This window comes from Pinus tabuliformis, chromosome 3_2 (assembly GCF_031772625.1).
Source record: "Pinus tabuliformis cultivar Carrire ecotype Pingquan chromosome 3_2, CPIR1, whole genome shotgun sequence".
Classification (NCBI taxonomy): domain Eukaryota; kingdom Viridiplantae; phylum Streptophyta; class Pinopsida; order Pinales; family Pinaceae; genus Pinus; species Pinus tabuliformis.
Genome location: NC_142302.1, coordinates 167862554 through 167885859, shown reverse-complemented (window position 1 = coordinate 167885859; position 23306 = coordinate 167862554). Strand labels below are relative to the sequence as shown.

At 36.5% G+C, this 23306-nt stretch overlaps 1 protein-coding gene across 1 annotated transcript; it reads left to right on the top strand.

Moving 5' to 3' along the window:
* The first annotated feature begins 22271 nt into the window (after window positions 1–22271).
* On the top strand, window positions 22272–22874 carry LOC149180324 (uncharacterized). The gene has a single exon (XM_089413846.1). The coding sequence runs from the start codon at window positions 22272–22274 to the stop codon at window positions 22872–22874; it is 603 nt and encodes a 200-aa protein (XP_089269972.1).
* The last annotated feature ends 432 nt before the right edge of the window (window positions 22875–23306 follow it).

Sequence of the window (23306 nt, the reverse complement as noted above, 5' to 3'; positions counted from 1 at the left end):
TCAGGAATAATTTGGCTTTCTCCATAACCGGTTGATTCATGATGCAGTGGCCACTGCACAGGAAGCTATACATTCCATTCATACAAAGAAATTGGAGGCTTTGGTCATGAAGGTAGACTTAAAGAAGGCATATGACTGTGTAGATTGGTCGCTCCTGCGTCTCATTCTGACAAAGATTGGTTTATTGATCCATATGGTTGAGTGGATCATGGCTTGTGTCACATATGTTCAATACGTTTTTCTTATAAATGGTTATCCTACTAGATTTTTCAAAGCAAGAAGGGGTTTGCGACAGGGATGCTCACTCTCACCATTACTTTTTATATTGGTGATGGATGGACTCATCCTTAAAATAAATGTTGCTCGATCCTCGGGCCTATTATGTGGTATCCGCCTGGGATCCCGTACTGATATTACACACAACTTCTTCATGGATGACATCCTCACTGATGGGATGGTTTCCAAACATCAATGAATGACTTTACACTATATTATCCAGAGATTTGGTGCGGCTTCGGGGATGATGGTTAAAGAAGATAAATTGTTAATCATGTACTCTTATTGTGATCGAGAGGAGATAAAAAGCATTGCAAAACTCTTTAATTTCTGCTCACACAGGTGATGACCTTATCTACTTGGGTTTCCGCCTCAAGCCAAATAATTATAGTATTACTGACTCACAGTGGCTTTTGGAAAAATTCCAGAAAAAACTCTATTGTTGGTCCCATCGATGGTTGTCGTTAGGCGACAAATACATTATAGCACAAGCAATTATCCTATAGATCATGGTGTATTGGGAACATCTATATAGTCAGCCATCGTTAGTTGTGAACAAAATCAAAAGTTACATGGCACAATTCATCTGGGCGGGTTTGGATTTGAGACATAAATACCACCTTATCAAGTGGGAGAAGATCACTGTCCCAAAACAATTCGGTGGATGGGGAATATTGGACATTAAGATTTTTGGATGGGCACTCATTATCAAATCAATTTGGCGCGCACTATTCCGGGAAGGCATCTGGAAAGATATAATCTCATCCAAATATCTACATAATAGAAAAGTTGATGATTGGATTAGAGAAGGGATCATTGGAATCAAAGTTGGATCTTATATATGGACTAGTTTCTATAAGGTAAAAGATTGGTTTCTCAGATAAATTACATGGTCATTTAGGAATCCACATTGTTATTCGTATTGATAATATTCTGGGTGCTAAGGGTGATAATCCACTCTCTGAGGATACCTTGGTCAGATTACATTCTCGAGGATACTTATTTCTAGAACAGGTCATCCTTGGCTAGCGCAGTAAATTTCCTGTTTGGAGAAAGGTTGAAGACATGGGTTTGGTTGGTCATTGTGCAGAGGAATGGAATTCATTCATACAAACACTTAGAAGGGCAGGCCTTTGTAGGACAAAGGAGGAAGATCACATCACATGGGTAGGGAAATTAAAATGGAACTCGATGGTAGTAGCACATTCCTACAGGTACATTATGAGCACTATTTTCTCTTTTACTCAAGTTGTTTGATTCTATAGGATCTGGAAACTAAATGTCCCCAATAAGGTCATTCTTTACACTTGGTTGGTTTGGCACAACAAAACTCTGACTTGGGAGAATCTCTGAAAAAAAAGGTATACACGGGCCTGGTAAATGTTCACTTTGCAGGCTTTTGTTGGAGACAAATGCACATCTATTTTTGAATGTCCAGTGGCATTACAAGTCTGGAGATGCATACTACTCCAACTCAACATACCTTTCAGATGTTTCTAGTCCATAGATCAATGCGTAATTTGGTGGATAGAGAGCGTGGGTAAATTCCAGGCCACCCCACTTTTCATCTTCTAGGAAATCTGACAGGCCAGAAATGGTTTCATATTTGAAGACTATAGAATTGATGTTCACATAATCATTTTTAATGTTGGAAGGTGGATGGATACTTTGACCACCAGCACACAGAGGGATAAGGATCTATTGATCCATGACATCCCACCTAACATACTTTTTCCTGCAGGTTATTTTGATGGCGCGACTCAGAGAGGTGTCTACGGTTGTGGTATATGAATCAGAATAGATCATAGGTCACACTATAAAATATCTTGGAATGTAGGTGCAAGTACAAACACGCGGGCAGATATTTTGGCACTTTGGGGACTGCTTTGGTTCTCCAAAAGATTGTATATTGACACCATTCACATATATGGATATTACAAGACCCTCATTAATGGGATTGCGGCCAATACTGTTTTTTCTCCTCGAAACCTTTGCAGCTGGATTTCCCACATGAACTGCCTCAAACAGTCCTTTCAACACATCACATTTCAACATATATTCAAGGAATCTAATACAATTGTTGACTCTTTGTCTAAAAAGTGCCTCGCAGATGGTCATGGCTACATGAACTTCGTATATATGGAAGAAAATACCATCAAAGAAGAAGGCACAATATTACTCCCTTAACATTGGAATCTTAGTTATTTAGTCCTTTTTGTGGTTTTATTGTTTTATGATAAGATATGATTCTTGAAACACTTCTTGAACATACAGTCATATTTTAAATATTTCAGTATTTCACTTTAGTATGATATGGTGACACATATTTAGTATTGTTTTATGATAAGATCTAGTCTTTGAAACACTTCTTGAAGATACAATCATATTTTAAATATTTCAGTATTTCACTTTAGTAGAATATGGGGACACTTGCGATATGTAAATTGTAAATTTTGATATCATTCATTTCGGAAAGTGCACTGGTACATTATATAAACCAGCATTTTTTTCATAATAATAAAAGTAGAGTACAATATTTATTTACTAGGTTTATGAAAAAAAAAATAGGAAAAAATTTAAAGATGGTAATTATCTTAAAATTTCTTATTAGTAATAATATGCAAACTATAAAATATTTGGGGTTTTTTGTTTTAAATATTCAAATTTATAGTGAATTTATAGTTGCTACAAAATTTTGACAATTTTAAAAATAAAATAATTTTACATTATAAAATTTAAGCGAATTATTTTTAGAAAAATGAAAATTTACCTTTTTGAAAAATATAAATAATTAACCCATTTATAAATATTAACCTTTTAAAAATTTTAAAATTAAAAATAATTAAAAATCATAAATATAAAAACTCAAATTAAAATATATACCAAACACAAAATTCAGAAATGTTATTACCATACCAATCCATCTATGTTTTCCATTTAAATGGAAACAAAACTATGTAATTGTCCTGCGCACTCTTTCACAACCGCTACTCATTAAAGGAAGAAATTTTCTGCACGCTCTATTACTGCATTACATTTCTTGATGTCATTTATTCCAACTCGTTGCTTCGAAACAAAATATATATATATATATATCCACTTCACTTTTATTGCATTGGAAGGTTCAGTCTATCCCCACAATGTTGAGTATCACTTCACGTTACATTGGATTCTGTGTTTAATCAATTGCTTGATTCCTTGATTCTCCTGTAAGCTATTTTGGCTAATTCAAGACTAACATATATTTCATTATAATTATTCCATTTCAAAAAGTAATACCAAAATTGAACCTAATATTGAGGGGCAATTCAATAAGTGGATAATTTTTTTTAATTTTTAATTTTTTGGATTTGCTTTAAGTTATTGTTTTATTTTATTTATAAGAATTTTGAAAATGAAGCTTTTTTTTTCCATTTTTGGTGCGGTGTATTTTGATCTATTTTAAGTTTATCTAAATTATTAAAATTTGAAAAAAATGAGTACATTAAGTGGAATTTTATTTTATTGAGAAAATAACTCATCAAAAAAATTAATATTTATCTACATCTACATATATATTAAAGGACTTAAAACCTCAATTTTTAGGATGGCAAGTCTTATAAGTCAAACAAACTTAACTTTGAAGCAAGTTTTTCCTCTATCAATCACATAATTTAATGTTGAATATCATACATAATATAATGTAGAATACCATTAGAAGATAATGTTGCTTACTCTTGATGATAGATATTGTTAAAATTAGATTTGAATGTCATAATCATGTAATTTTGAACAAGAGGTTATATGGGGTTCATGTGTTTACTTCCAATACACTAGACCTAGTTGGCACCCAACTCTATTGTATAACCTCCCAATGTTTCCTTGAACTCTTCCATTGAACCTATTAGTTGCTTCCAATATCACAAGGCCTTTGACTCAATCCAACAATGCCTTTCATACCATTATTTTTATGAACAATCAAATTAAAATCTATTCAATCAACTTATATTGATAAGAACAAGTTTATTGAGATAATATTTTATAGGATATTGAAACTATTTGGCATGCCTACGCCAACTTACTATCTTGGTGATAGCAACCACCATGAATAAAACAAAACTAACCATATTGATAATATACAAGAGAAAGTATATAGGACATTAAAAGTATTTGGTATGCCTAGCCCAACTTACTATCTTGGTGATAACAACCACAAATAAATAAAACAAAACTAAGCATATTAATAATATACAAGAGAAAGTATTGATGTAGTAAATCATGAAAAACCTTAGACATTGAATTACTCCACACATTATAACAATGCCAACAAGAACAAGGACTCGCCTTGATTGTGAATTCGTTGGGATTGGGTGTAGTGTATATAGAAGCTCAATGAAAAATCTTTCTAGATTTGTTTTTATTATAGGGCCAAAATTTTCTTGTCCTTGTGTAATTATATAGTCAAAAGCCTAAGTAAAGGGTTCATTTTGCAAGCATGTACAAACAAGTATAATGGAATGCAATGTAATGTATCTTACATCTTATTCCATATCATTAAAGGTAATAGCACCTTGCATTTTTATGCTATGTATATGTGTGTATACCATTTATGGCAATATATACTTGAAAATGAATAGTACTTTTCATCTTTAACCATTGTACTAGGCTTCAAAGCATTTATAATGATATATTCATATATACACACTTTCAGTTTTCTAGAATATATATCCTACAATTCAATTTGAACTTGCATGGAAGTATAACTATGTATAGAAGACTAACAAGATTTATACAAAATATATATAATATATATAAAGGAAATTCTAGAACAGTGTGAGAATTTGAATTAAGAGGGTTATGATCATGTTTTTGATGTTATATTATTACATCAATTGTCAACTACTTGAACCCTCTCCCTTTTTTTACCTTTTTGCTAACATTTTTACTTTATAATTATAAACATTATTTATTTATTGAGATGTTTTATATTTTTTTTTATATTTTGGAGGGGTGTTCTATGTCCATGCCCTACCATCCTCTAAAATTCGAGGGCCTCTCCATCCATTCCCAAAATTCATCCCTTGACCCCCCATCCTATAAACCATTTGAAACATAAGTTTTCACATACACCTTCAATCTTATCAAAATGACCTCTCAAATTTTTAGTTATCAAATTTTTACACAACCCATGCTAAATTTTTAAACTAAAAATAGAGCTTGTTGCTCTTTAGATAGTAAAAGGTGAAATGGCCTACAATCATTAGTATGTGCCTTCAAATTTAGATAATATGATATCATAGCAATAGAAGGATAAAGTATGTCCTATTGAGAATTAAGTAATGCAAGTATTAAAGTATGTCCTATTGAGAGTTAAGTAATGCAAGTGCTAACAATTGTAACTAGCATACAAAACTACAAAGTAAAAAAATTCAAAGTCATTGAGATGTCCTTAACATAATCGACATTGTCAAAAGTGGAAACAGTGGCTACGTTGAGACTCTCTAAGTATATGAAATAAGTGCTGCTAGAATCAATTATTAAGATAGTAAATTTGATTTTCAATAACCTTATGTTCATATGTTAACGATTGGCTTTTCAATGAAGACACAACTCTCAATGTTATAGTAGTTTTCTTAGATTCGTTAGAGTAGGTGGTGTTGCAATTAATATATCTAATGGAGTAGACACTGAAATGGTTTGAGATATGGCTTGGTGGGAAGATGTTGATCTTGTCACTGATCAAGGTTCAATGGTGGTTCTTGTCACAATAGCACAAAGACATGAAATAAGGAAACAATTGGTGGCATTGTTGCATTCATAATTTTAATATATGTCAAATACATAAGCATAACATTGGATAGAGTTCTCACTACAATTATTGATGAAGTTGAAACCACATGAATTGGGGTTGCCCCAATTGAGGATTCACTATAATTCAATGTTGAAACAGTTGTTTGCTACAAAGGATTGGTGGAAAGTAGTTGACAACGTTATAGGCAATAATGAAAGACCATTAGAATGTTGCAAATGTTGTTGTACAATAGGTGGAATTAGCACTCCAAGGGATGGCTAAAAATGCAAAGGTTATTGTTGCAAATGATGAAGCCTAATTGTGGGTCCATCATATCCTTGACAATAAATTGGCATTTCAAGGCATGTTTAATTTGCACTTGGAGAATAGGCGAGGGACCTCATCATCAGGTTTTTTATAGCTTGGTATAATGAATTTCCACCTCGGAATGGTGATATGATTTCACCAAAATGTGCACTATGAGAACTAAGATCTAGTGCAAAACCACTTACAACTGCACCAAATGCATTAGATGCATGAGATGGTTGGAGTATTGTGACTTTCATAAAAGGAATCCCAAAACCAACATAAAATTATAATCAGTTTAATAACTCAACAAAAGTGAAACAAACCATCTCTCACTTCTTTACCATAAAGCCACAAATGTAATCACTTCTTTATTATAAAGCCACAAATAGTGTCCACTTACACAAAGGGTATGAAAAGCATACTTAAAGGGATATTATTATTAAATTGTTGTGTATGAGAAATTGTTTGACTTATTAGGGAGGATTCACTTGCAAATACTAAAAGCAACAAAAAAAAACCATGTCAATTTGTGTTATTTCTCTCACCCCCACACACATGCAAGTATACACACATAAATACATCCAATACATCCCAAAAACATTGGTAACAACAAAGTCAATTAGGTCTAAGTAAGCTATCAACTTATAACCTTCTCTTATACAATATTGATCAGAATAAGTAATAATAAAGAAAAATGAGTCTTTATTGCTACTAGAGTATATGGTTTGAATTTCCAAAGAAAGATTATGACCCTTACTGAAGGAAAAGTGATAATTTCTAAGGAATTCAAGGTTGCAAATGTTGTTGCGATGTCCATTTTAGACTTTATGTTTCCATAATATATGCCCTGGGCTCTAAGATTATTGACAAACCCCAAACTATAGTGCAATAGGTAGTTGCAATTATAACATTGATAAGAGAGAGACTTTCTATGGAGTTCAAAATCTTGAGTTGAAGGATGAAAAATATACTACTTTCTAGAGACCATGTCATAAATAAGGATCCAACATAGAAACAAAATTATGTGTAGGGATGAACATGTTGATGCTCAAATCTATTTGTTGAAATGGAGGACATGAATCTTTATTTGAAACATTGGAAAAACTATTTTTCTCTTATTTGAATATATGAAAAGAAATTGCTCTGATGAATGATGTGGAAATATGGCAATTGTGTTGTATAACAACCCTTTTCGTGAAAAAAAATTATGGGTTTTCAAATCCAAATCCTTAGTGTTATTTTCTCAAAATTTGTGTTGATGGGTGCATACATTTGAGTCATTTTTCTTACCTAGAGATTAAAATATCTTCTCAATCTCAATGTTATCATGCAACCTAGAGAACCTAATTATGGCACTTCTTGCCATCCCTTCACAAAATGCAATATGTGCGTTTGGAGATGTAATAATGTGAGGAGACAATTGAGCTAGTCAAAGAAGTAAATTAATACCATGAAACAACGATAGAAGAAAAATGATAACATGAAACAATTGAGTCATTCAACCTCTACTTCTATAGTGAGAAGTACTCTTCAAACTTTTTTGTTGATTAATTTTATGCCCCAAATTTTGGCACACTTTTAAATTTTTATTTTTTTCCTTATAATTGTCACTCTTCTTTTGAGCAATCCCTCATGTTGTCCCACTTCCCTCCAATTCTCCAACATAGGCTAGCTCAGGAATCTCCATTTTTGGGAATAAGGGAAGTTTTAGTTGTAATTGATTCTCTCTTTGATCTTCACAAAAACCCATAATTGAGCCATATTTTTCTCATAATGTCATGGTTGTAACATTGTCACAATTTACTATGGTAGTCTAAAGTGCAAGAATAAAACCCAAGGAAAAATGATTTCCATACCCAAAATCATAGAATATATTTTCATGTTAATGAGATATCATGTGCCTTCTTAGGAAATAGGTGTATCACACTTTGGTAATTAATCTTAAGGTTAACAATAATCATGAAACAGAGGTTAAGGAACTCATGATAGCAATAAAATAATATTATCTCACTTAGACCCCTAAGCCACCTTTCTTTCTAATCTTGTAGACTCATAGCCCACCATACTTTGTCCTCCATCTATGGTTGTTATTGTTTTTATACTATTTATCAATGTACAAATTACAAGTCGCATATGTGTGGCTTATAACCATCTCATCATATGTATACACATTAATAATTTAGGGATCAAGACTAGGGTATTCAATTCCCCTCCCCTTTATATATATATTCCACATAGTCACTCAACCTATGGCCATGCCATTAACATTTTGATGACCAAACTATGTAATTCCATAATTATATTAATGGTGCTTCAATGCCCTTATGTTTTGTCAAAAAACACTCTTTTAGATTTTGTGCATTTTGAATACAAGAATTTCTTTATTATGTCTTATATGCAGCTGCTTCATGGACATTTATCAAACATAAAATCTGCAACTACACTTTCCCCAACTATTCTAATGAATAATTATGTCGAACACTTCCTATAAAATTGTAACTTATTCCTATAAATATTGATTTCTAGCCCACACAAACCTAGAGATATAATTAATAGCTCTAACACCATTCTATAACATAACTAGCAACCTTTATGAACTGTTGATGCTATGGGGTACTCCACAAACCAATAAATCCAGACCAAAATTTGTCTTAATACCATTAACAACCCCAATGCTTTGTGACCATTTTGTAATATACCCAACAACCTTTGTGCAATATTGAGTCTATCGGGTACTCCATAAATGAACAAATCATCGCCATATTTTTTGGCTTTTGATACCATTAAAAAAATAAATTCTCTTATACTAAACCATATTATAGTATGTGGCATGTTGATATGCAAACATAATTAAACAATATAGTCTATTATGAAACAATCATCTAATAATAGATTACTACATGCATTCAAAACTAAACTACCTAGAAAATAAATAAATAGATATCATCAACAACAATATGTTTGCATACCAATAAATCAAAATGCTTATCTTTTGTAAATTCTTCACTAACTAGTTGTAAAGGAAGGATGTTTCACACATCTTAGGATCTTTGTTACACCTAATATCTCTAAAATAAAGGCCACCCCAGAAGAGGCTATGAATCCACAAGGGAGAATTCCTATGTCTTGGCTTTAGTCTTTGTCACAAAGCCCAATTTCTATCCTTTTTGAGACAATTTCCCACTACAAAATTCCCCTCCAATCAACCCCTCTTCTTTGTGAGCTTACATAACACTAGAAATGGGATCCCATACACTACTAAACAATTCCATAGGCTATCCCACTTTGCTCAAATGCTCTAGTACAAGTCGGCTAGGAATCTTCATTATTGAAAACAAGGGAAGCTTTGCTACAATTAGTTATCCCTTTGATCTTATCATAAACACATGAACTCGGTCATATTTTGTGATAATTTCAATGTTCTAAAATTATGGCAACTTATTATGGAAAAGTAAGCTCAGAGGAGAAAACCCTAGAAATAATGAATGGGAATAATGATTTGCATGTCCAAAATCATACAATATATTTGCATGTAAAAGATACCACATACCTTCATAGGATGGTTATTAATAATCATAAAGCAAAAGATCAAGGAACCTAGGATAGGAATCAAATATTATTATTCTCACTTAGCCTCCTAAGCCCCTTGTCTTCTTGTATTTCTCGTCCCATGGACTTATAGGCCCCCATTCCTTGTCTTACTTTGTCTGTAACAATTAATGTATTTATATTATTTATCAATGTACAAATTCCAAGTCGCATATGTTTGGCTTATAGCCATCTCATTAAATACATGTATTTTAATAATTTGGGGATTAAAACTAGGGTACTACACCACATTTCCATTGGTACCCCTGGAATTTTAAGTCAAATAGGTTGGGTGTGCACGAGTTCTTTTCTTATATCGAACCCTCAGTTCCACCTTTGAATATCCAACAAAAAAGGGCCCCAAAACCATTTTCTAGCTAATCATTTTTCCACTTTGGATTGTGATTTAAGCTTGAATGTGAGTTATCCTATAATTATAGTGTGAGACTTCAAAAGATAACTTAATTAAGTCAACCATTTTTTCTTTATCCACCACCTTATTCCACTTGAAAAAATAATTTCACCATGAAGTGACTAGTGATAAATGTGTTCATAAGGTTGAGATGTCCTCTAAGCCTATGTCTTCTCCCACTGCTAGGCTAACCTTGTCCTTCCCCTTTTTCTCCTTTTGCATTTGATTATTCCTTCTTTGTTAAATTATGGTATGTCCTATGCTTAGAGCAGTTTACTTATTTTTCTTCTTGTTAGCTACAGATTAGCAATCACATATACATTAAGTAAAGTGCAGATAGAACATTAAAAGATCAACAGAAAATAAGCCAAGACAAAAGACACAACATGTGGCGGCTAGCCAGTGACAAACCCCAATGCGGGGAAACCCTTTGATCAAATCTTCTTTTATCTTCAATAGTTCAGCAGAAAGAAATAGTACAAAATTTGAATTCTGTAATTTTATATCAGCAGCAGCAAACCCAAGATCAGCAAAGTCAAACTTGGTCAAACTAGTTGAAATTGACCTCTAAAATATTTGGTCAATTTTCGGTCAACTTGTCCTCGAACAGCCTGAAGAAACAGCCCTTGAACAGCCCCAAAAGTTTAGTCAATTTGCATATTTATGAAGTCAACTTGCAGCCCTAAACTAGGGCAATCAATACTGGTCAAACCAGAGGTCGGATCACCTCGATTTTTGTGCCAAAAATTGCGGCCTACCTAGGAGAGGCAACCACACCCAATCCGCACTTCTGGAAGTTCAACGCTTGGTCAACGTTGGTCAAAGAGATGACCTGCTACCCTAGCATCCTTCTTTTGGCATCTTCTTTGCCCTAGGACGTCTTCCTTTCAGCCACACGTGTGAGAGAGAGAGAGGCTCCTTTTATGCGTAGGGGAGAGAGAGAGAAGATGAGTGAATTGAATTGTCCAAATGAGGAGAATTATACTTGTATTTACATGCAAACGTTGAGGTTGAATAGACATAACTTTTGGGCTTCTGAGCCTACATAAGTTTGTTGGCCGACATTGACAATTTTTCCATAATCAAAATAAATTCATATCTCCATAAATACTTATCGGAATCGAATGATCTTTAGATCAATCCTACACCTCTCGATGAGAGGAATCTAGGAAAAATATCAGAAGCCATAAATAAGTTGATCCACATGGAGTTTGGCCCTAGTTGCCAATTTTAACACTCCCTCTCAACTAGGGAGAAATTGATCTGCAATCCGTCAGACCGTCTCTGTTATCCATCCATCAAATGCACTATCCTGTACAACTTGACCCCACTCTGCTCTGCTTTGCTTTGCTCTGCTCTGCTCGAAATATGAAGAAGAAGAAATGATCGAGGATGTATCATACCATCCTCCACTAACCCGAAGTCAGTCTCAGAGTGTGAACCACGCTCACTGATCCCAGATCAGTATCGTTGATCCCAGATCTTGTACATAGTGCACCACCAGGGGATGGTGAGTCACCTTGTGGTCACATGTCGCTCCAAGAAGTACCCCGCGCCTCGCTGGAGCTCCCAGAGCTCAATACATCATACTCGACCCTCATAAGAGGGTCTCTGAACAACACCAAGTCATTCTCAAAAAGTCAGGAATTTGACCTTTCCTAGGGGCTTTGTCAAAATGTCGGTGACCTGTTCATCTGTACCGATATGTTGGAGCCTTATTGCTCCTCTCTACACCATATCGCGAATATAGTAGTACATGATATCGATATGCTTGGAGCGATCATGAAATACGGGATTCTCTGATAAACGGATCCCGCTATGGTTATCACACAGAATCATGGTGGTATCCAATGTAAATCCAAACAGCTCACTGAAGAGCTTTCGCAACCAGACTACCTCACAGGAGGCCATTCTACCAGCAATGTACTCTGCCTCGGCGATGCTCAAAGCCACCGACCTCTGCTTCCTGCTCATCCAGGATATCAAGGAAGATCCCAAAGATAAATAGCACCTGAAAGTGCTCTTTTGGTCCACCACACTGCCTGCCCAATCAGCATCAGTATACCCAAGTAGTCTCACATCTCTCAACCCATGAGTGATTGTGCCACGAAGATATCTCAACATATTCTTGGCACCAATCCAATGTGAGTGGTGAGGCTCAACCATATGTTGACTCAATGTGTTGACTGCAAAGCATATATCCGAACGGGAGTTCACCAAGAACATTAATGCTCCGACGAGTTGACGATACTCGGTAGCATTTCGTAAAATAGGTTTGACAACACTACCACTTAACTTCTTGAAGTCAAGCTCCATCGAGGTAGTTATGGGCTTGCAGTCCACCATGCCGAATCTCTCCAATATCTTCACCACATATTTTACTTGAGATAGGAAAATCTCCCCTGGTTTCTGTCAGACTTCCAGTCCTAGGAAATAGTGCACAAGTCCGAGGTCTTTCATCCCAAACTCAGAAGCCAACTCCCTCTTACATTTGTGAATGAGAGGGTCTGCACCTGTTAGAAAGAGGTCATCAACATATAGCACTAGTATGAGAGGCTTTTCATCTATAACCTTAAAGTAAAGGTTAGGGTCGGCTTCACTCCTAGTGAATCCAAGCTTCATCAAGTAGCTATCAATCCTCTCATACCATGCTCAGGGTGCTTGCTTTAGCCCATAGAGGGCCTTCTTCAACCTGCACACATGAGATTCTCGATCATAAATCTCAAATCCTTTGGGTTGCTCCACATAGACCTCCTCTTTGATTGAACCATGTAAGAACGCAGTCTTGACATCCATCTAATGTAGGTTCCATCCTTGCGAAGCAACAAGGGCTATGATCAAGCGGATGGTGGTATATCGGGAAACAGGTGCAAATATCTTGTCATAGTCTATACCATCCTTCTGGGAGAAGCCACGAGCAACAAAATTAGCCTTATACTTTTCCGCACTTCCATCAACTGCATGCTTTATCTTGTAAAGCCATTTTGAAGTGACAATTGCTTTGTCCTGGGGTCTAGGGACCACATCCCAAACATCGTTTTTCATAATGGACTCATATTCCTTAGTCATAGCATCCTTCCATACTTGATGCTTGACAGTATTTTTGAATGACGAAGGCTCATTTTGGATGATCATGCTCACAATGTTCAGGTATCCCTGATACTTGTTCGGCTTCTTTCTTTCACGGAAGGTTCCTCGGGGTGCAATGTGTCCTTCAGCATCATCAAGTGTCCCCCTAAGCCATGAAGGCCTCTTCCTAGAAGAGGAAGGCTCTTGTGGAGGAGGATCAATAGGATCCATAGGTTCTTCCACATCGAGCATCGTCTCATGTTCCTTTTCCTTCGGTTCCCCAGTGTCAGCTTTCTTAGATCCCCTTAAAGTAAGAAGACTGTCTACTTTGCTAAGAGCCATATCTTCGTCAAAGGTGACATCATGACTAATCTCGACTTCCCTTTGACCAGCTACATAGATTTTATAGCCCTTAGTATCTTCGTTATAGCCCACGAAGATTCCTTTCTTTCCAGATGCACCCAATTTATTCCTTTTCTCTTTCGGCACATGAAAATATACAGGGCTTCCAAAAATTCTAAAATGAGATATGTCAGGTTTCTTACTGGTGAATATTTCTTTGGGAGTCTTGGAACCCAATGCTTGATGAGGGCATCGGTTTTGTACATATACGACGGTATTTGCAGCGTTGGCCCATAGAAACTTCGAAAGTCTTTGACCATGGAGCATAGCACGGACAACTTCCACAATTGTACGATTCTTCCTTTCCGCCACGCCATTCTACTCAGGATTATATGGTGTAGTAGTCTCCCTCTTAATGCTAGCCGCTTTAAAAAAGTCATGAAACTCATTGGATTCATATTCAGTCCCATTATCAGTCCTTAAGGTCTTGATCTTCTTTTCAGTTTGATTCTCGATCAAGGCTTTGAAGTGTTGAAACCAGGAGAACACTTCATCCTTATTTTTCAAGAAGTATATCCAAGTCTTGCGAAAATAATCATCTGTAAAAATGAGGTAATATAAATATCCTCCCAAGGAGTTCACAGGCATCATACCGAATATGTCTGAGTGAACCAACTGCAATATATCAGAGGTCTTGCTTTCGCTTGAGGGGAATGGTCCCCTTTTCAGTTTTCCTTCAGCACATCCTGGACATACACCTTCTTGCTCTAATATGAATTCGGGCATCCTGGTCACCATTTTTCTTACATCGGGTAGAGCTTTATAATGAAGATGAGCAAACCTCCGATGCCATAGTTCGGACTAAAGAGATGTGTCACAATACGTGACACCCAGCGAACTTCCTCCGACCTGATATATTGAATCAACTTGAAACCCAAGAGTAAAAGCATCTTTAAATTTCTTTTTCCATACACGTACCTTGCCACCGCTGAAAGCCACCTTGTAGCCTTTGTCTTCCATTACCAAAATGGACACCAGATTCTTTTTGAGATTAGGTACATATAACACATCTTGTAAGTGAATGGTATTACCCTAATTCAATTGAAGAGTGACATTTCCTACTCCTTTCATGGGATATTTTGAATTATCTCCAAGAACAATTTCCAGGTTGGTTTCCTTCTCTATCAGATTATAGAGAGCTTCTTTGTAACTAGTGAAGTGCCTTGAGGCACCACTATCAATAAGCCAATTTCCCAGCAAGTCCGGGGGAGCAGTAGTAGATAGAGCTGCTGGTAGATAATATTCATCTTGCTTATTGCTAACAGTGTTAGATTCATACCTGGAATTTCTTTCCTTCTTGCATGGTTGTCCACTTCCTTGATTTCTGGCACTTCTTTTACCTCTGCCATTTGACCTGCCATTCCTTTGATATCCTTGAGAGAGATTTTGATCATCGTCCCGGTGTGATTCCCTTTTATCAAGGCACTCCGTTGCATAATGACATGTTTTATTGCAATTGTAACATCATCATTTTCTTCCACCCTTTGGCTCAGCATTTCCTTTGAATTTAGCCCCAGAATTGTTTCTTCTTTTAGTATGAGAAGAAAAGGAAAAGGGATGACCTTTAAGTATGGGCATTTCTTTCTCTTCCATCCTTGTTTCTTCTTGAATGCATTTGGCCATTAATTCCTCAAATCTAGGAATTACATTATTGTTGAGAAGAGTAGTCTTGAATATATGCCATTCAGATGGCAGTCCTCCAAGAGTTGTGAGTGCCATTTCCCTGTCAGGAATTACTTCCCCAATAGATAGGAGATCATTCTTGATCTCGGTGATCCTTAAGAAATGTCTTGCATACTCTCATCTTTGCCCTTCTTAATTTCCTTCAGCTTATTTCTAAGAAACAAGACTTGATTTGCATCATTAACTTTAAATAAACTCACCAATCCATAGTAGATTTCCTTGGAGGTGTTCAGCTCGAAACATAGGCCACCAAGCGCTTGTCGATAGAGTCCCAGATGATCTTCCTTGCTTTGAATTCTCCCTTGGTCCATTTGTTCCTAGCAGCAGCAGATGCATTTGATGGAGGCTCAACAATCCCACCTCTCACATGGTCCAATACTTCCTACTCTTCTAATGTTAGATCGAGAGACATCTTCCATCCGTGATAGTCAGACTTCTCACAGAGTTTGTCTTCAGTAAGGAAGTGTGTTGAGGACCCCATGGTTTCCTTTTAAGATAGCCTTGACAACCTTCTCTTCGGTGATTTCTCTTGCTCTTGCTCTTGCTTGGGCTTTGTCTTCACCTCAACTCCGATACCATGTTAAATTATGGTATGTTCTATGCTTAGAGCAGTTTACTTATTTTTCTTCTTATTAGCTACATATTAGCAATCACATATACATTAAGTAAAGTGCAGATAGAACATTAAAAGATCAACAGAAAACAAGCGAAGACAAGAGACACAAGATGTGGCGGCTAGCCAAGGAAAACCCCCAATGCGGGGAAACCCTTTGATCAAATCTTCTTTTAACTTCAATAGTTCAGCAGAGAGAAATAGTACAAAATCTGAATTCTGTAATTTTATATCAGCAGCAGCAAACCCTAGATCAGAAAAGTCAAACTTGGTCAAACTAGCTAAAATTGACCTCTAAAATATCTGCTCAATTTCCGGTCAACTTGTCCTCAAACAACCTGAAGAAACATCCCTTGAACAGCCCCAAAGTTTCAGTCAATTTGCAGATTTTTGAAGTCAACTTGCAGCCCTAAACTAGGGCAGTCAATACCAATCAAACTAGAGGTCAGATCACCTCAATTTTCGTGCCAAAAATTGCGGCCTGCCTAGGGGAGGCAACCACACCCAATCTACACTTCTAGAAGGTCAACGCTTGGTCAACGTTGGTCAAAGAGATGCCCTGCTATCCTAGCGTCCTTCTTTCTGCGTCTTCTTTGCCCTAGGACGTCTTCCTTTCAGCGACACGTGTGAGAGAGAGAGAGGCTCCTTTTATGCATAGAAGAGAGAGAGAGAGAAGATGAGTGAATTGAATTGTATAAATGAGGAGAATGCTTCTTTTATTTATATGCAAATGTTGAGGCTGAATAGACATGACTGTTGGGCTTCTGAGCATACATAATTTTGTTGGCCGACCTTGACAATTTGTCCATAATCAAAATAAATTCATATCTCCATAAATACTTATCGGAATCAGATGACTTTTAGATCAATCCTACACCTCTCGATGAGAGGAATCTAGGAAATATATCAGAAGCCATAAATAAGGTGATCCACATGGAGTTTGGCCCTAGTTTCCAATTTTAACATTCTTTTTAAATTTTGGACTACCTATTTTCTTTTGAATTATTTTATCCTTCATTGACTAATTCCTCCCATGACTAAATGACAATCCCTAGTCTTATGGATTTCTCCAAATTTCTTAACTCACAAACCTCACTTCTTCCTCCATTTACAAAATGGTTAATTGATGTTCTAGGATTGATGATCATAAACCCATGGTGTTACATCCTTTTTTATCATATTCCCTCCAATGTTGGCATTCATTGACCTTTGAATTTGATTGCACTTGTGTACTACATGTCATGTCCTTGATAATGATAGGCACCACAATGTTGCTCAATCTGATAGACTTAAGATTACCCTTACTTGGTATAGAGGTTCTTCTCATGTATAGAGTTCATTATAAGCCTTGGAACCTCCTCAATGAAAACTACAATACCTTCTTCCATGGAGAGATGATACCCTAGACATTAAAATTAAAAATACTTTTTAAAGTTTTCATAGTAGGCATCTAAAACAAGAAAATATTGTTAAAATAATAACAAACCCTTATGAGCTTTAGAGTGAAACTAAGTAATAGATTACACCTAAAACATTGTGTGAACAAATAATATGTAGTTTTTTTTTATACTAAAGAGGTGGAGGATGAAAAGAAATTTCTTCTGGACTGCCATGTCTACATAAACATTAGATCTCATTTTCAAGCATTTGTAGCACTATGGATCTCCATTACCCATTAACTCATGAAATTAAAGAGAGATTGAAAATTTCCTCTCCAATATAATTTTTTTGGGTCATAAAAATAATATGTCGAAACATATTAATTAATGATCACACTTATTTTCCTAAGGTTTGATAGACTGAATTTTCGACTTGTGACATGTTTCCCCTAATAAGTTAATTAGCAGTGGCAAGGCACCAATAATGTCACTTTCGCTTAAGTGTTTAAGGGTGGTATGGGATGTTTCCAAACATTTTGTCAATTAGGTCAAGCGTGAGTGTTTAAGAGGAAAAAAATTTATCCTTCCTACCCAAGTTCAAATCCCCTTTTTAACATGTTTTCCCCTCATGGCCTGAATGGGTTTAGTAGGGTACCATCAATCTCACTCTCACTTAAGTTCTTGAGAATAGAATAATATGTTTCCGGGCATTTTGTTAATTGCAACTATTTTGGATGTTCAAGAGGAAAAGTTTTTATCCTCCCTACCTAGGTTCAAACCTATCCGATAACATGCTTACCTATAAAATCCCTATTTTGAACCCTAGGATCACTATAACTAATTATGTCATCATCACTTGTAGCGATGGTTATATGTTGTCGTGGTGACGGACCAAACTAAACTATCTAAAAATGATTCATATGTAAATGTTTTCTTTAATAATTAAAAATGTTGAGCAACCGACTAGGAATGTGAGCCCTAATACATAGTATGATATCACAAGTGAGAACTAGTGAGGGGGTTACGGGAAATTAAACATGCCTACTATCGCCAAGAAAAACCTCAACCAATGACCTATGCCAAAATTTGAATTCGAAATTGTATTACCTTGTTTTCCCACTAGCCTATAATTCATTGAATGAAGTGATGGGTAGTTGAAGCAACCACTTGCCACATTTATAGAGGCTAAGTGGTGGTTGTGGAGTACTCTTTAAATTAATTAGGAAACATGGGCAAACAACCAACTAACAATTCAAGGATTGAATCATGAATGGTGTGGGAAAATAAGTGAAACATGTGAGGACCACACCTAGGCCTTCTAACTAAACCAACTTTATCATTTAATTTAAACACAATAAGAAGGGAAATAGCATATTTATAGCTCAACATTTATTTGATGATAATATACAAGTAAAATTTATTTTTACAACATATTAAACAAGTAAGAATTTCCATTGCAACAATTTACATAAGTAATCAACAAATGGAAGAATACTTATATCAGTAGCTTGGTTGGGATACTCCTGACTCTGTTGAGATGCTCCTACTGGGCTACCTGACCAAATTTACCACCCAGCCAACTAGGAATGATTTCCTAGCCCAGGGAACCTACACAGGTTTCCTAGCCCTCCAAGCCCAAGTCCAACCAGTTGTAGTGTATCCAAGTTAAAACCAACACTGTCCAATAGATTCAAGTTTGAGCTCTCCCATTTTTCTCTCCATTCTCTCCCTTCTTCTCTCGTCACGTTCCTCCTCCACAAAATAAAATCCTCTAATGCCAAAATAAAGAACAAGGATCTTTCCTACTCCTCCTCTCATCCTCCTTCCCTTTATGTCTCTTCCTCTCATCCACCTCAACCACTTACCATTAATTCCATGACTACCCCCCCATCCTTTTAATTTAATAGCATTGACTTTCCTTACCATATCTTACCCAAAAGTAAATTTAAGAACACACCTTGTGAATAGAATAATAACAAATAATAAAAGCCATATTAGTAAAATAAAATTACAGATTCACAAGTGTAGGTATATACCAAATTATATTACTTAATAATTAAAAGTCAATATTTGCAAGTTAATTAGGCACTAATCAAAATTAGTTGGATATGATCAAGTAGAGAATTACATACACCTCTCCTTCAGAAAACTTCATCCCAAAGTTAGAGTGAAAATGACACAAGTAGTCTGAAAGAAGTTTGACAATAAAGAATAACAAAATAGAGAAACATATAGTAGTCAAATTAAGTAATTCAAGCAATGATACCACTTCCCATCAAGAGTCTCCAACTAACTTATAGCCTATCCATCCTCTGCTTCAATATACTATGGCATTGACTATACCGATCTAACCACTGATAAAACTAATATGGCAGAAGCATCGACTATATCGACCTAACTTCCCCAATAGGCAACTGGAAATCATCATCACACATCTAAGGGAGTGTTTCCATCACTTCCTTCCCACAATTCCAGGCTTGGAGGTTACACAGTGGGAAATGCCTCCACCCCTCCTCAAAACTAGGGTCAACACCCTAATATGGACCATACTACGGCGCTAGTTGGATACATGTCATCGAATAATCCAATCAGGTAGTATTGTCACCTTCCATTTACACTTTACCCATGTAATAATAGTGCATATCAAGTAGATAAAAAATGTAATAGAACAATGTACATCATACCATTCCTCATTGGATGTCTCAACATTACTTCATCGAAAGAGTAGATATTGGTTAGCATATCGTTATTTCCAATCTGTGGATTAGTTCTCATTCATGCATATACATAAAAACAAAATATATACAAATAAGTGATCTTAACCATCATGTTATTAATAACAACATACTTGAAATAAATAAGAAGTTGGATAACATTATAATATTTTGGATTATCATCAGGGATTCTTGGAGCTCTGCAACCCTAATTACCTTGCGGCAATGAGGTAGGCGACACGGAACACCTCGAAAAACTAGCGGACATGCACGGACAGAAGTGAACAGGTGGTTCAGAAATGACAGAGGAGACTAGGAGGGGAGAGATCCCCTCCTACAGGGATGCGACAGCAGGAGAAGGAACTAGTAACAGCAAAGTGGAGGCTGCACAAAGGACACCGGGACCAGTCTTGGGAGCACGCTGGCAAGCAGGAAGCAAAGGAAGATGTTTGCCCTACACAGTGGAGAAACCGAGGTTTGTCATTCCCATGAACAAACTGGAAAGGTACAAAAGTTACATGAAGGATCATGCCTTGATCTGCAAGTTCATCGGAGTCCTGCCCTCAGAAAGGAACTGACAAGATGGATCCAGCAGAAATGGCAGTCACGCGGCCACATTGAACTGAAGCTGGGAGCACGTGGTTTTTTTACGATAATCTTCTCAAACCTGCAAGACAAAGAGAAGTTTTTGAAAACGCACCATATTTCCATAACAATGTAGGTTTATTTATGAGGTATTGGGAGGAATGCTATAACCCGGACCAAAAAAAATTCCTAGCAACACCGGTATGGGTTACACTATTTGGACTACCTATGGATTTCTGGGACCCAGAGATTCTTGAAGGAATAGGGAACACCATAGGTAGTTTCTTAAAGATAACGGAATCAACTAAAAGAGGGAGATATACCTCGTATGCAAGAATATGTGTATACATGAACATTGCAAACCCTATACCAGGTGCAGTCGAACTAGAGTATCATGAGGAGGTCTGGCAGCAGGCTCTGGACTACGAACATATACCATTTAGATGTAGAAAATGCCATGAATATGGACACCTTTTTAAGGAATGCCCCTTAAATGCAGAGGAAGAGGAGAGAAAGACCAAGCAACAGAGGAAAACCACTGAAGACGATGAGGGGTTTCAAGAAGTAAAACTCAAGAAACGACCCACTAAAGAATTCCAGCAGAAAGGCAGGAAAGAACAGCCAACCACAAGTCAAGAGACAAATAGGTACGAAATACTACAAACAGAAGAAGGGGAGGAAGAAACCCGAAATATGGACTACCAAGAAGGGACAGATCAGGAAGCAGGGGGAAAAAGCAAGATGCCAACAACAATAAGCAAAAAGCTCAAGAAGAACAAGAAGAAAAGGGGAACCAAGAAAAGGAAGTACACCAGGAGTATGAAGTAATGGAAGTAGACATAAATAAAGGGGATGACCCAACCACAGAAGAGGAAATTTTAAAAAATTTACTGGATAAGTGGAAGAACCTGGACGAATGGTTTATCCCAGAGGAAGATAAAAAACTATACAAAGACATCTTCCAAAAATACAAAGAAAAGCAAGAGAGTGGAAAAATAGGGATGAATGAACAGCTTGGAACACAACAGGATAATAGCCAGGAACATCAACATAAAGGGAAAGGGGGGAAAAAAAGAGGACGGAAGAACCTACAAGAATCCATTCAAATAATGGGTGAAATGTTAGTCAACACAGGAAGAGTAGTGCCGCTCTCAGCGGTCTTCCACCAAACAACCCAACCGTCTCAATGATTATTACATCATGGAATATAAGAGGGCTTAATAGCAAGGGTAAGCAAAGATATCTGGCCGAGAGGATCAAAAAAGAAAAACCTCAGATCATGCTGCTTCAAGAAACAAAAATAACAGGAGCAAAAATGGAGGAAATTCTAAAACAAATTAAGAATTATTATGAAAGTATGACAGTCGATGCAAAAGGGAGTGCAGGGGGTATAGCAATATTGTGGAACCCAGCAGAAGTAATGGCTGACCTATGGATAGGAATGTGAAGGATTCTATTAGGGAGATTCAGAATGGTAGGACATAAAGATTGGTTCCTGGTATCAGCGGTCTATGGGCCTCATATACCGCTTGAGAGAGAGGCCTTTCTAACACAGTTGCGTCGAATGGGCAACCTACACACAAAAAAACTATGGGTGATAGCAGGAGATTTTAATATGATAACAACCACAACGGAAAAGAAAGGAGGACTGCAACGGGAGGATGCAGATATGGAGAGATTCAGGGAAACCCAGACAGCCCTCCAATTGATTGATATCAATACTATCAATGGAAAATACACCTGGAATAATAGAAGAGGAGGTAGTAGGCAGATAGCCTCCAGATTGGACAGGTTCTTAGCCACAGAACACTTCCTAGGGAAAGATATATTCTACGAAGCAATGATCTTACCATGCCAAGGATCGGATCACTTGCCAATAAAACTTGAAATTGCCATGAACAATCAAAACGAGCACAAGCCCTTCAGGTTTGAAGCATTTTGGCTAAGAGATCCAACACTCGTTGACAAGCTGGAAACCTGGTGGCAGAATAGTGAAGGAGAAATACAAGGCAAGAATAAGATGCATACACTCGAATTGAGACTCAAGGAGCTGAAAATCAAAATTAAGACTTAGAACAAAGAAGAATTCGGCAACATCCATAAAGACAAGAAACAACTCTAAACAAAAATGAAAAGGATACAACAAAAAATCATAGAAGAAGGAAGAATCGGGGAGAGTGCGAAGGAAGAAGGGGAGGTGCTAATTAGAGTAGAGGAAAGGAGAAAGCAAGAGGAAATCCTGTGGCACCAAAAGTCAAGAGTTCAATGGCTAAAAGAGGGAGAACGGAATACAAAATTCTTCCATCGAGCAATGCTGCAACACAGGCAGCAGAACCGAATTTTCTCCCTCAAAAATAAACAAGGTAATAGGGTAATCCAGAAAGAGGAAATGGAAAATCTCCTAATCCAACATTTCAAGGGCATACTGACAGAGCCACAAAGCAACAGAAAAGAGGAGATAGCAAAGATAAAACAATACATCCCAAAAAAGGTAAGCAGGGACCAA

Coding starts and splice junctions, on each gene's coding strand:
- LOC149180324 (XM_089413846.1), top strand. CDS start 22,272: ATGGTAGGACATAAAGATTGGTTCCTGGTATCAGCGGTCTATGGGCCT.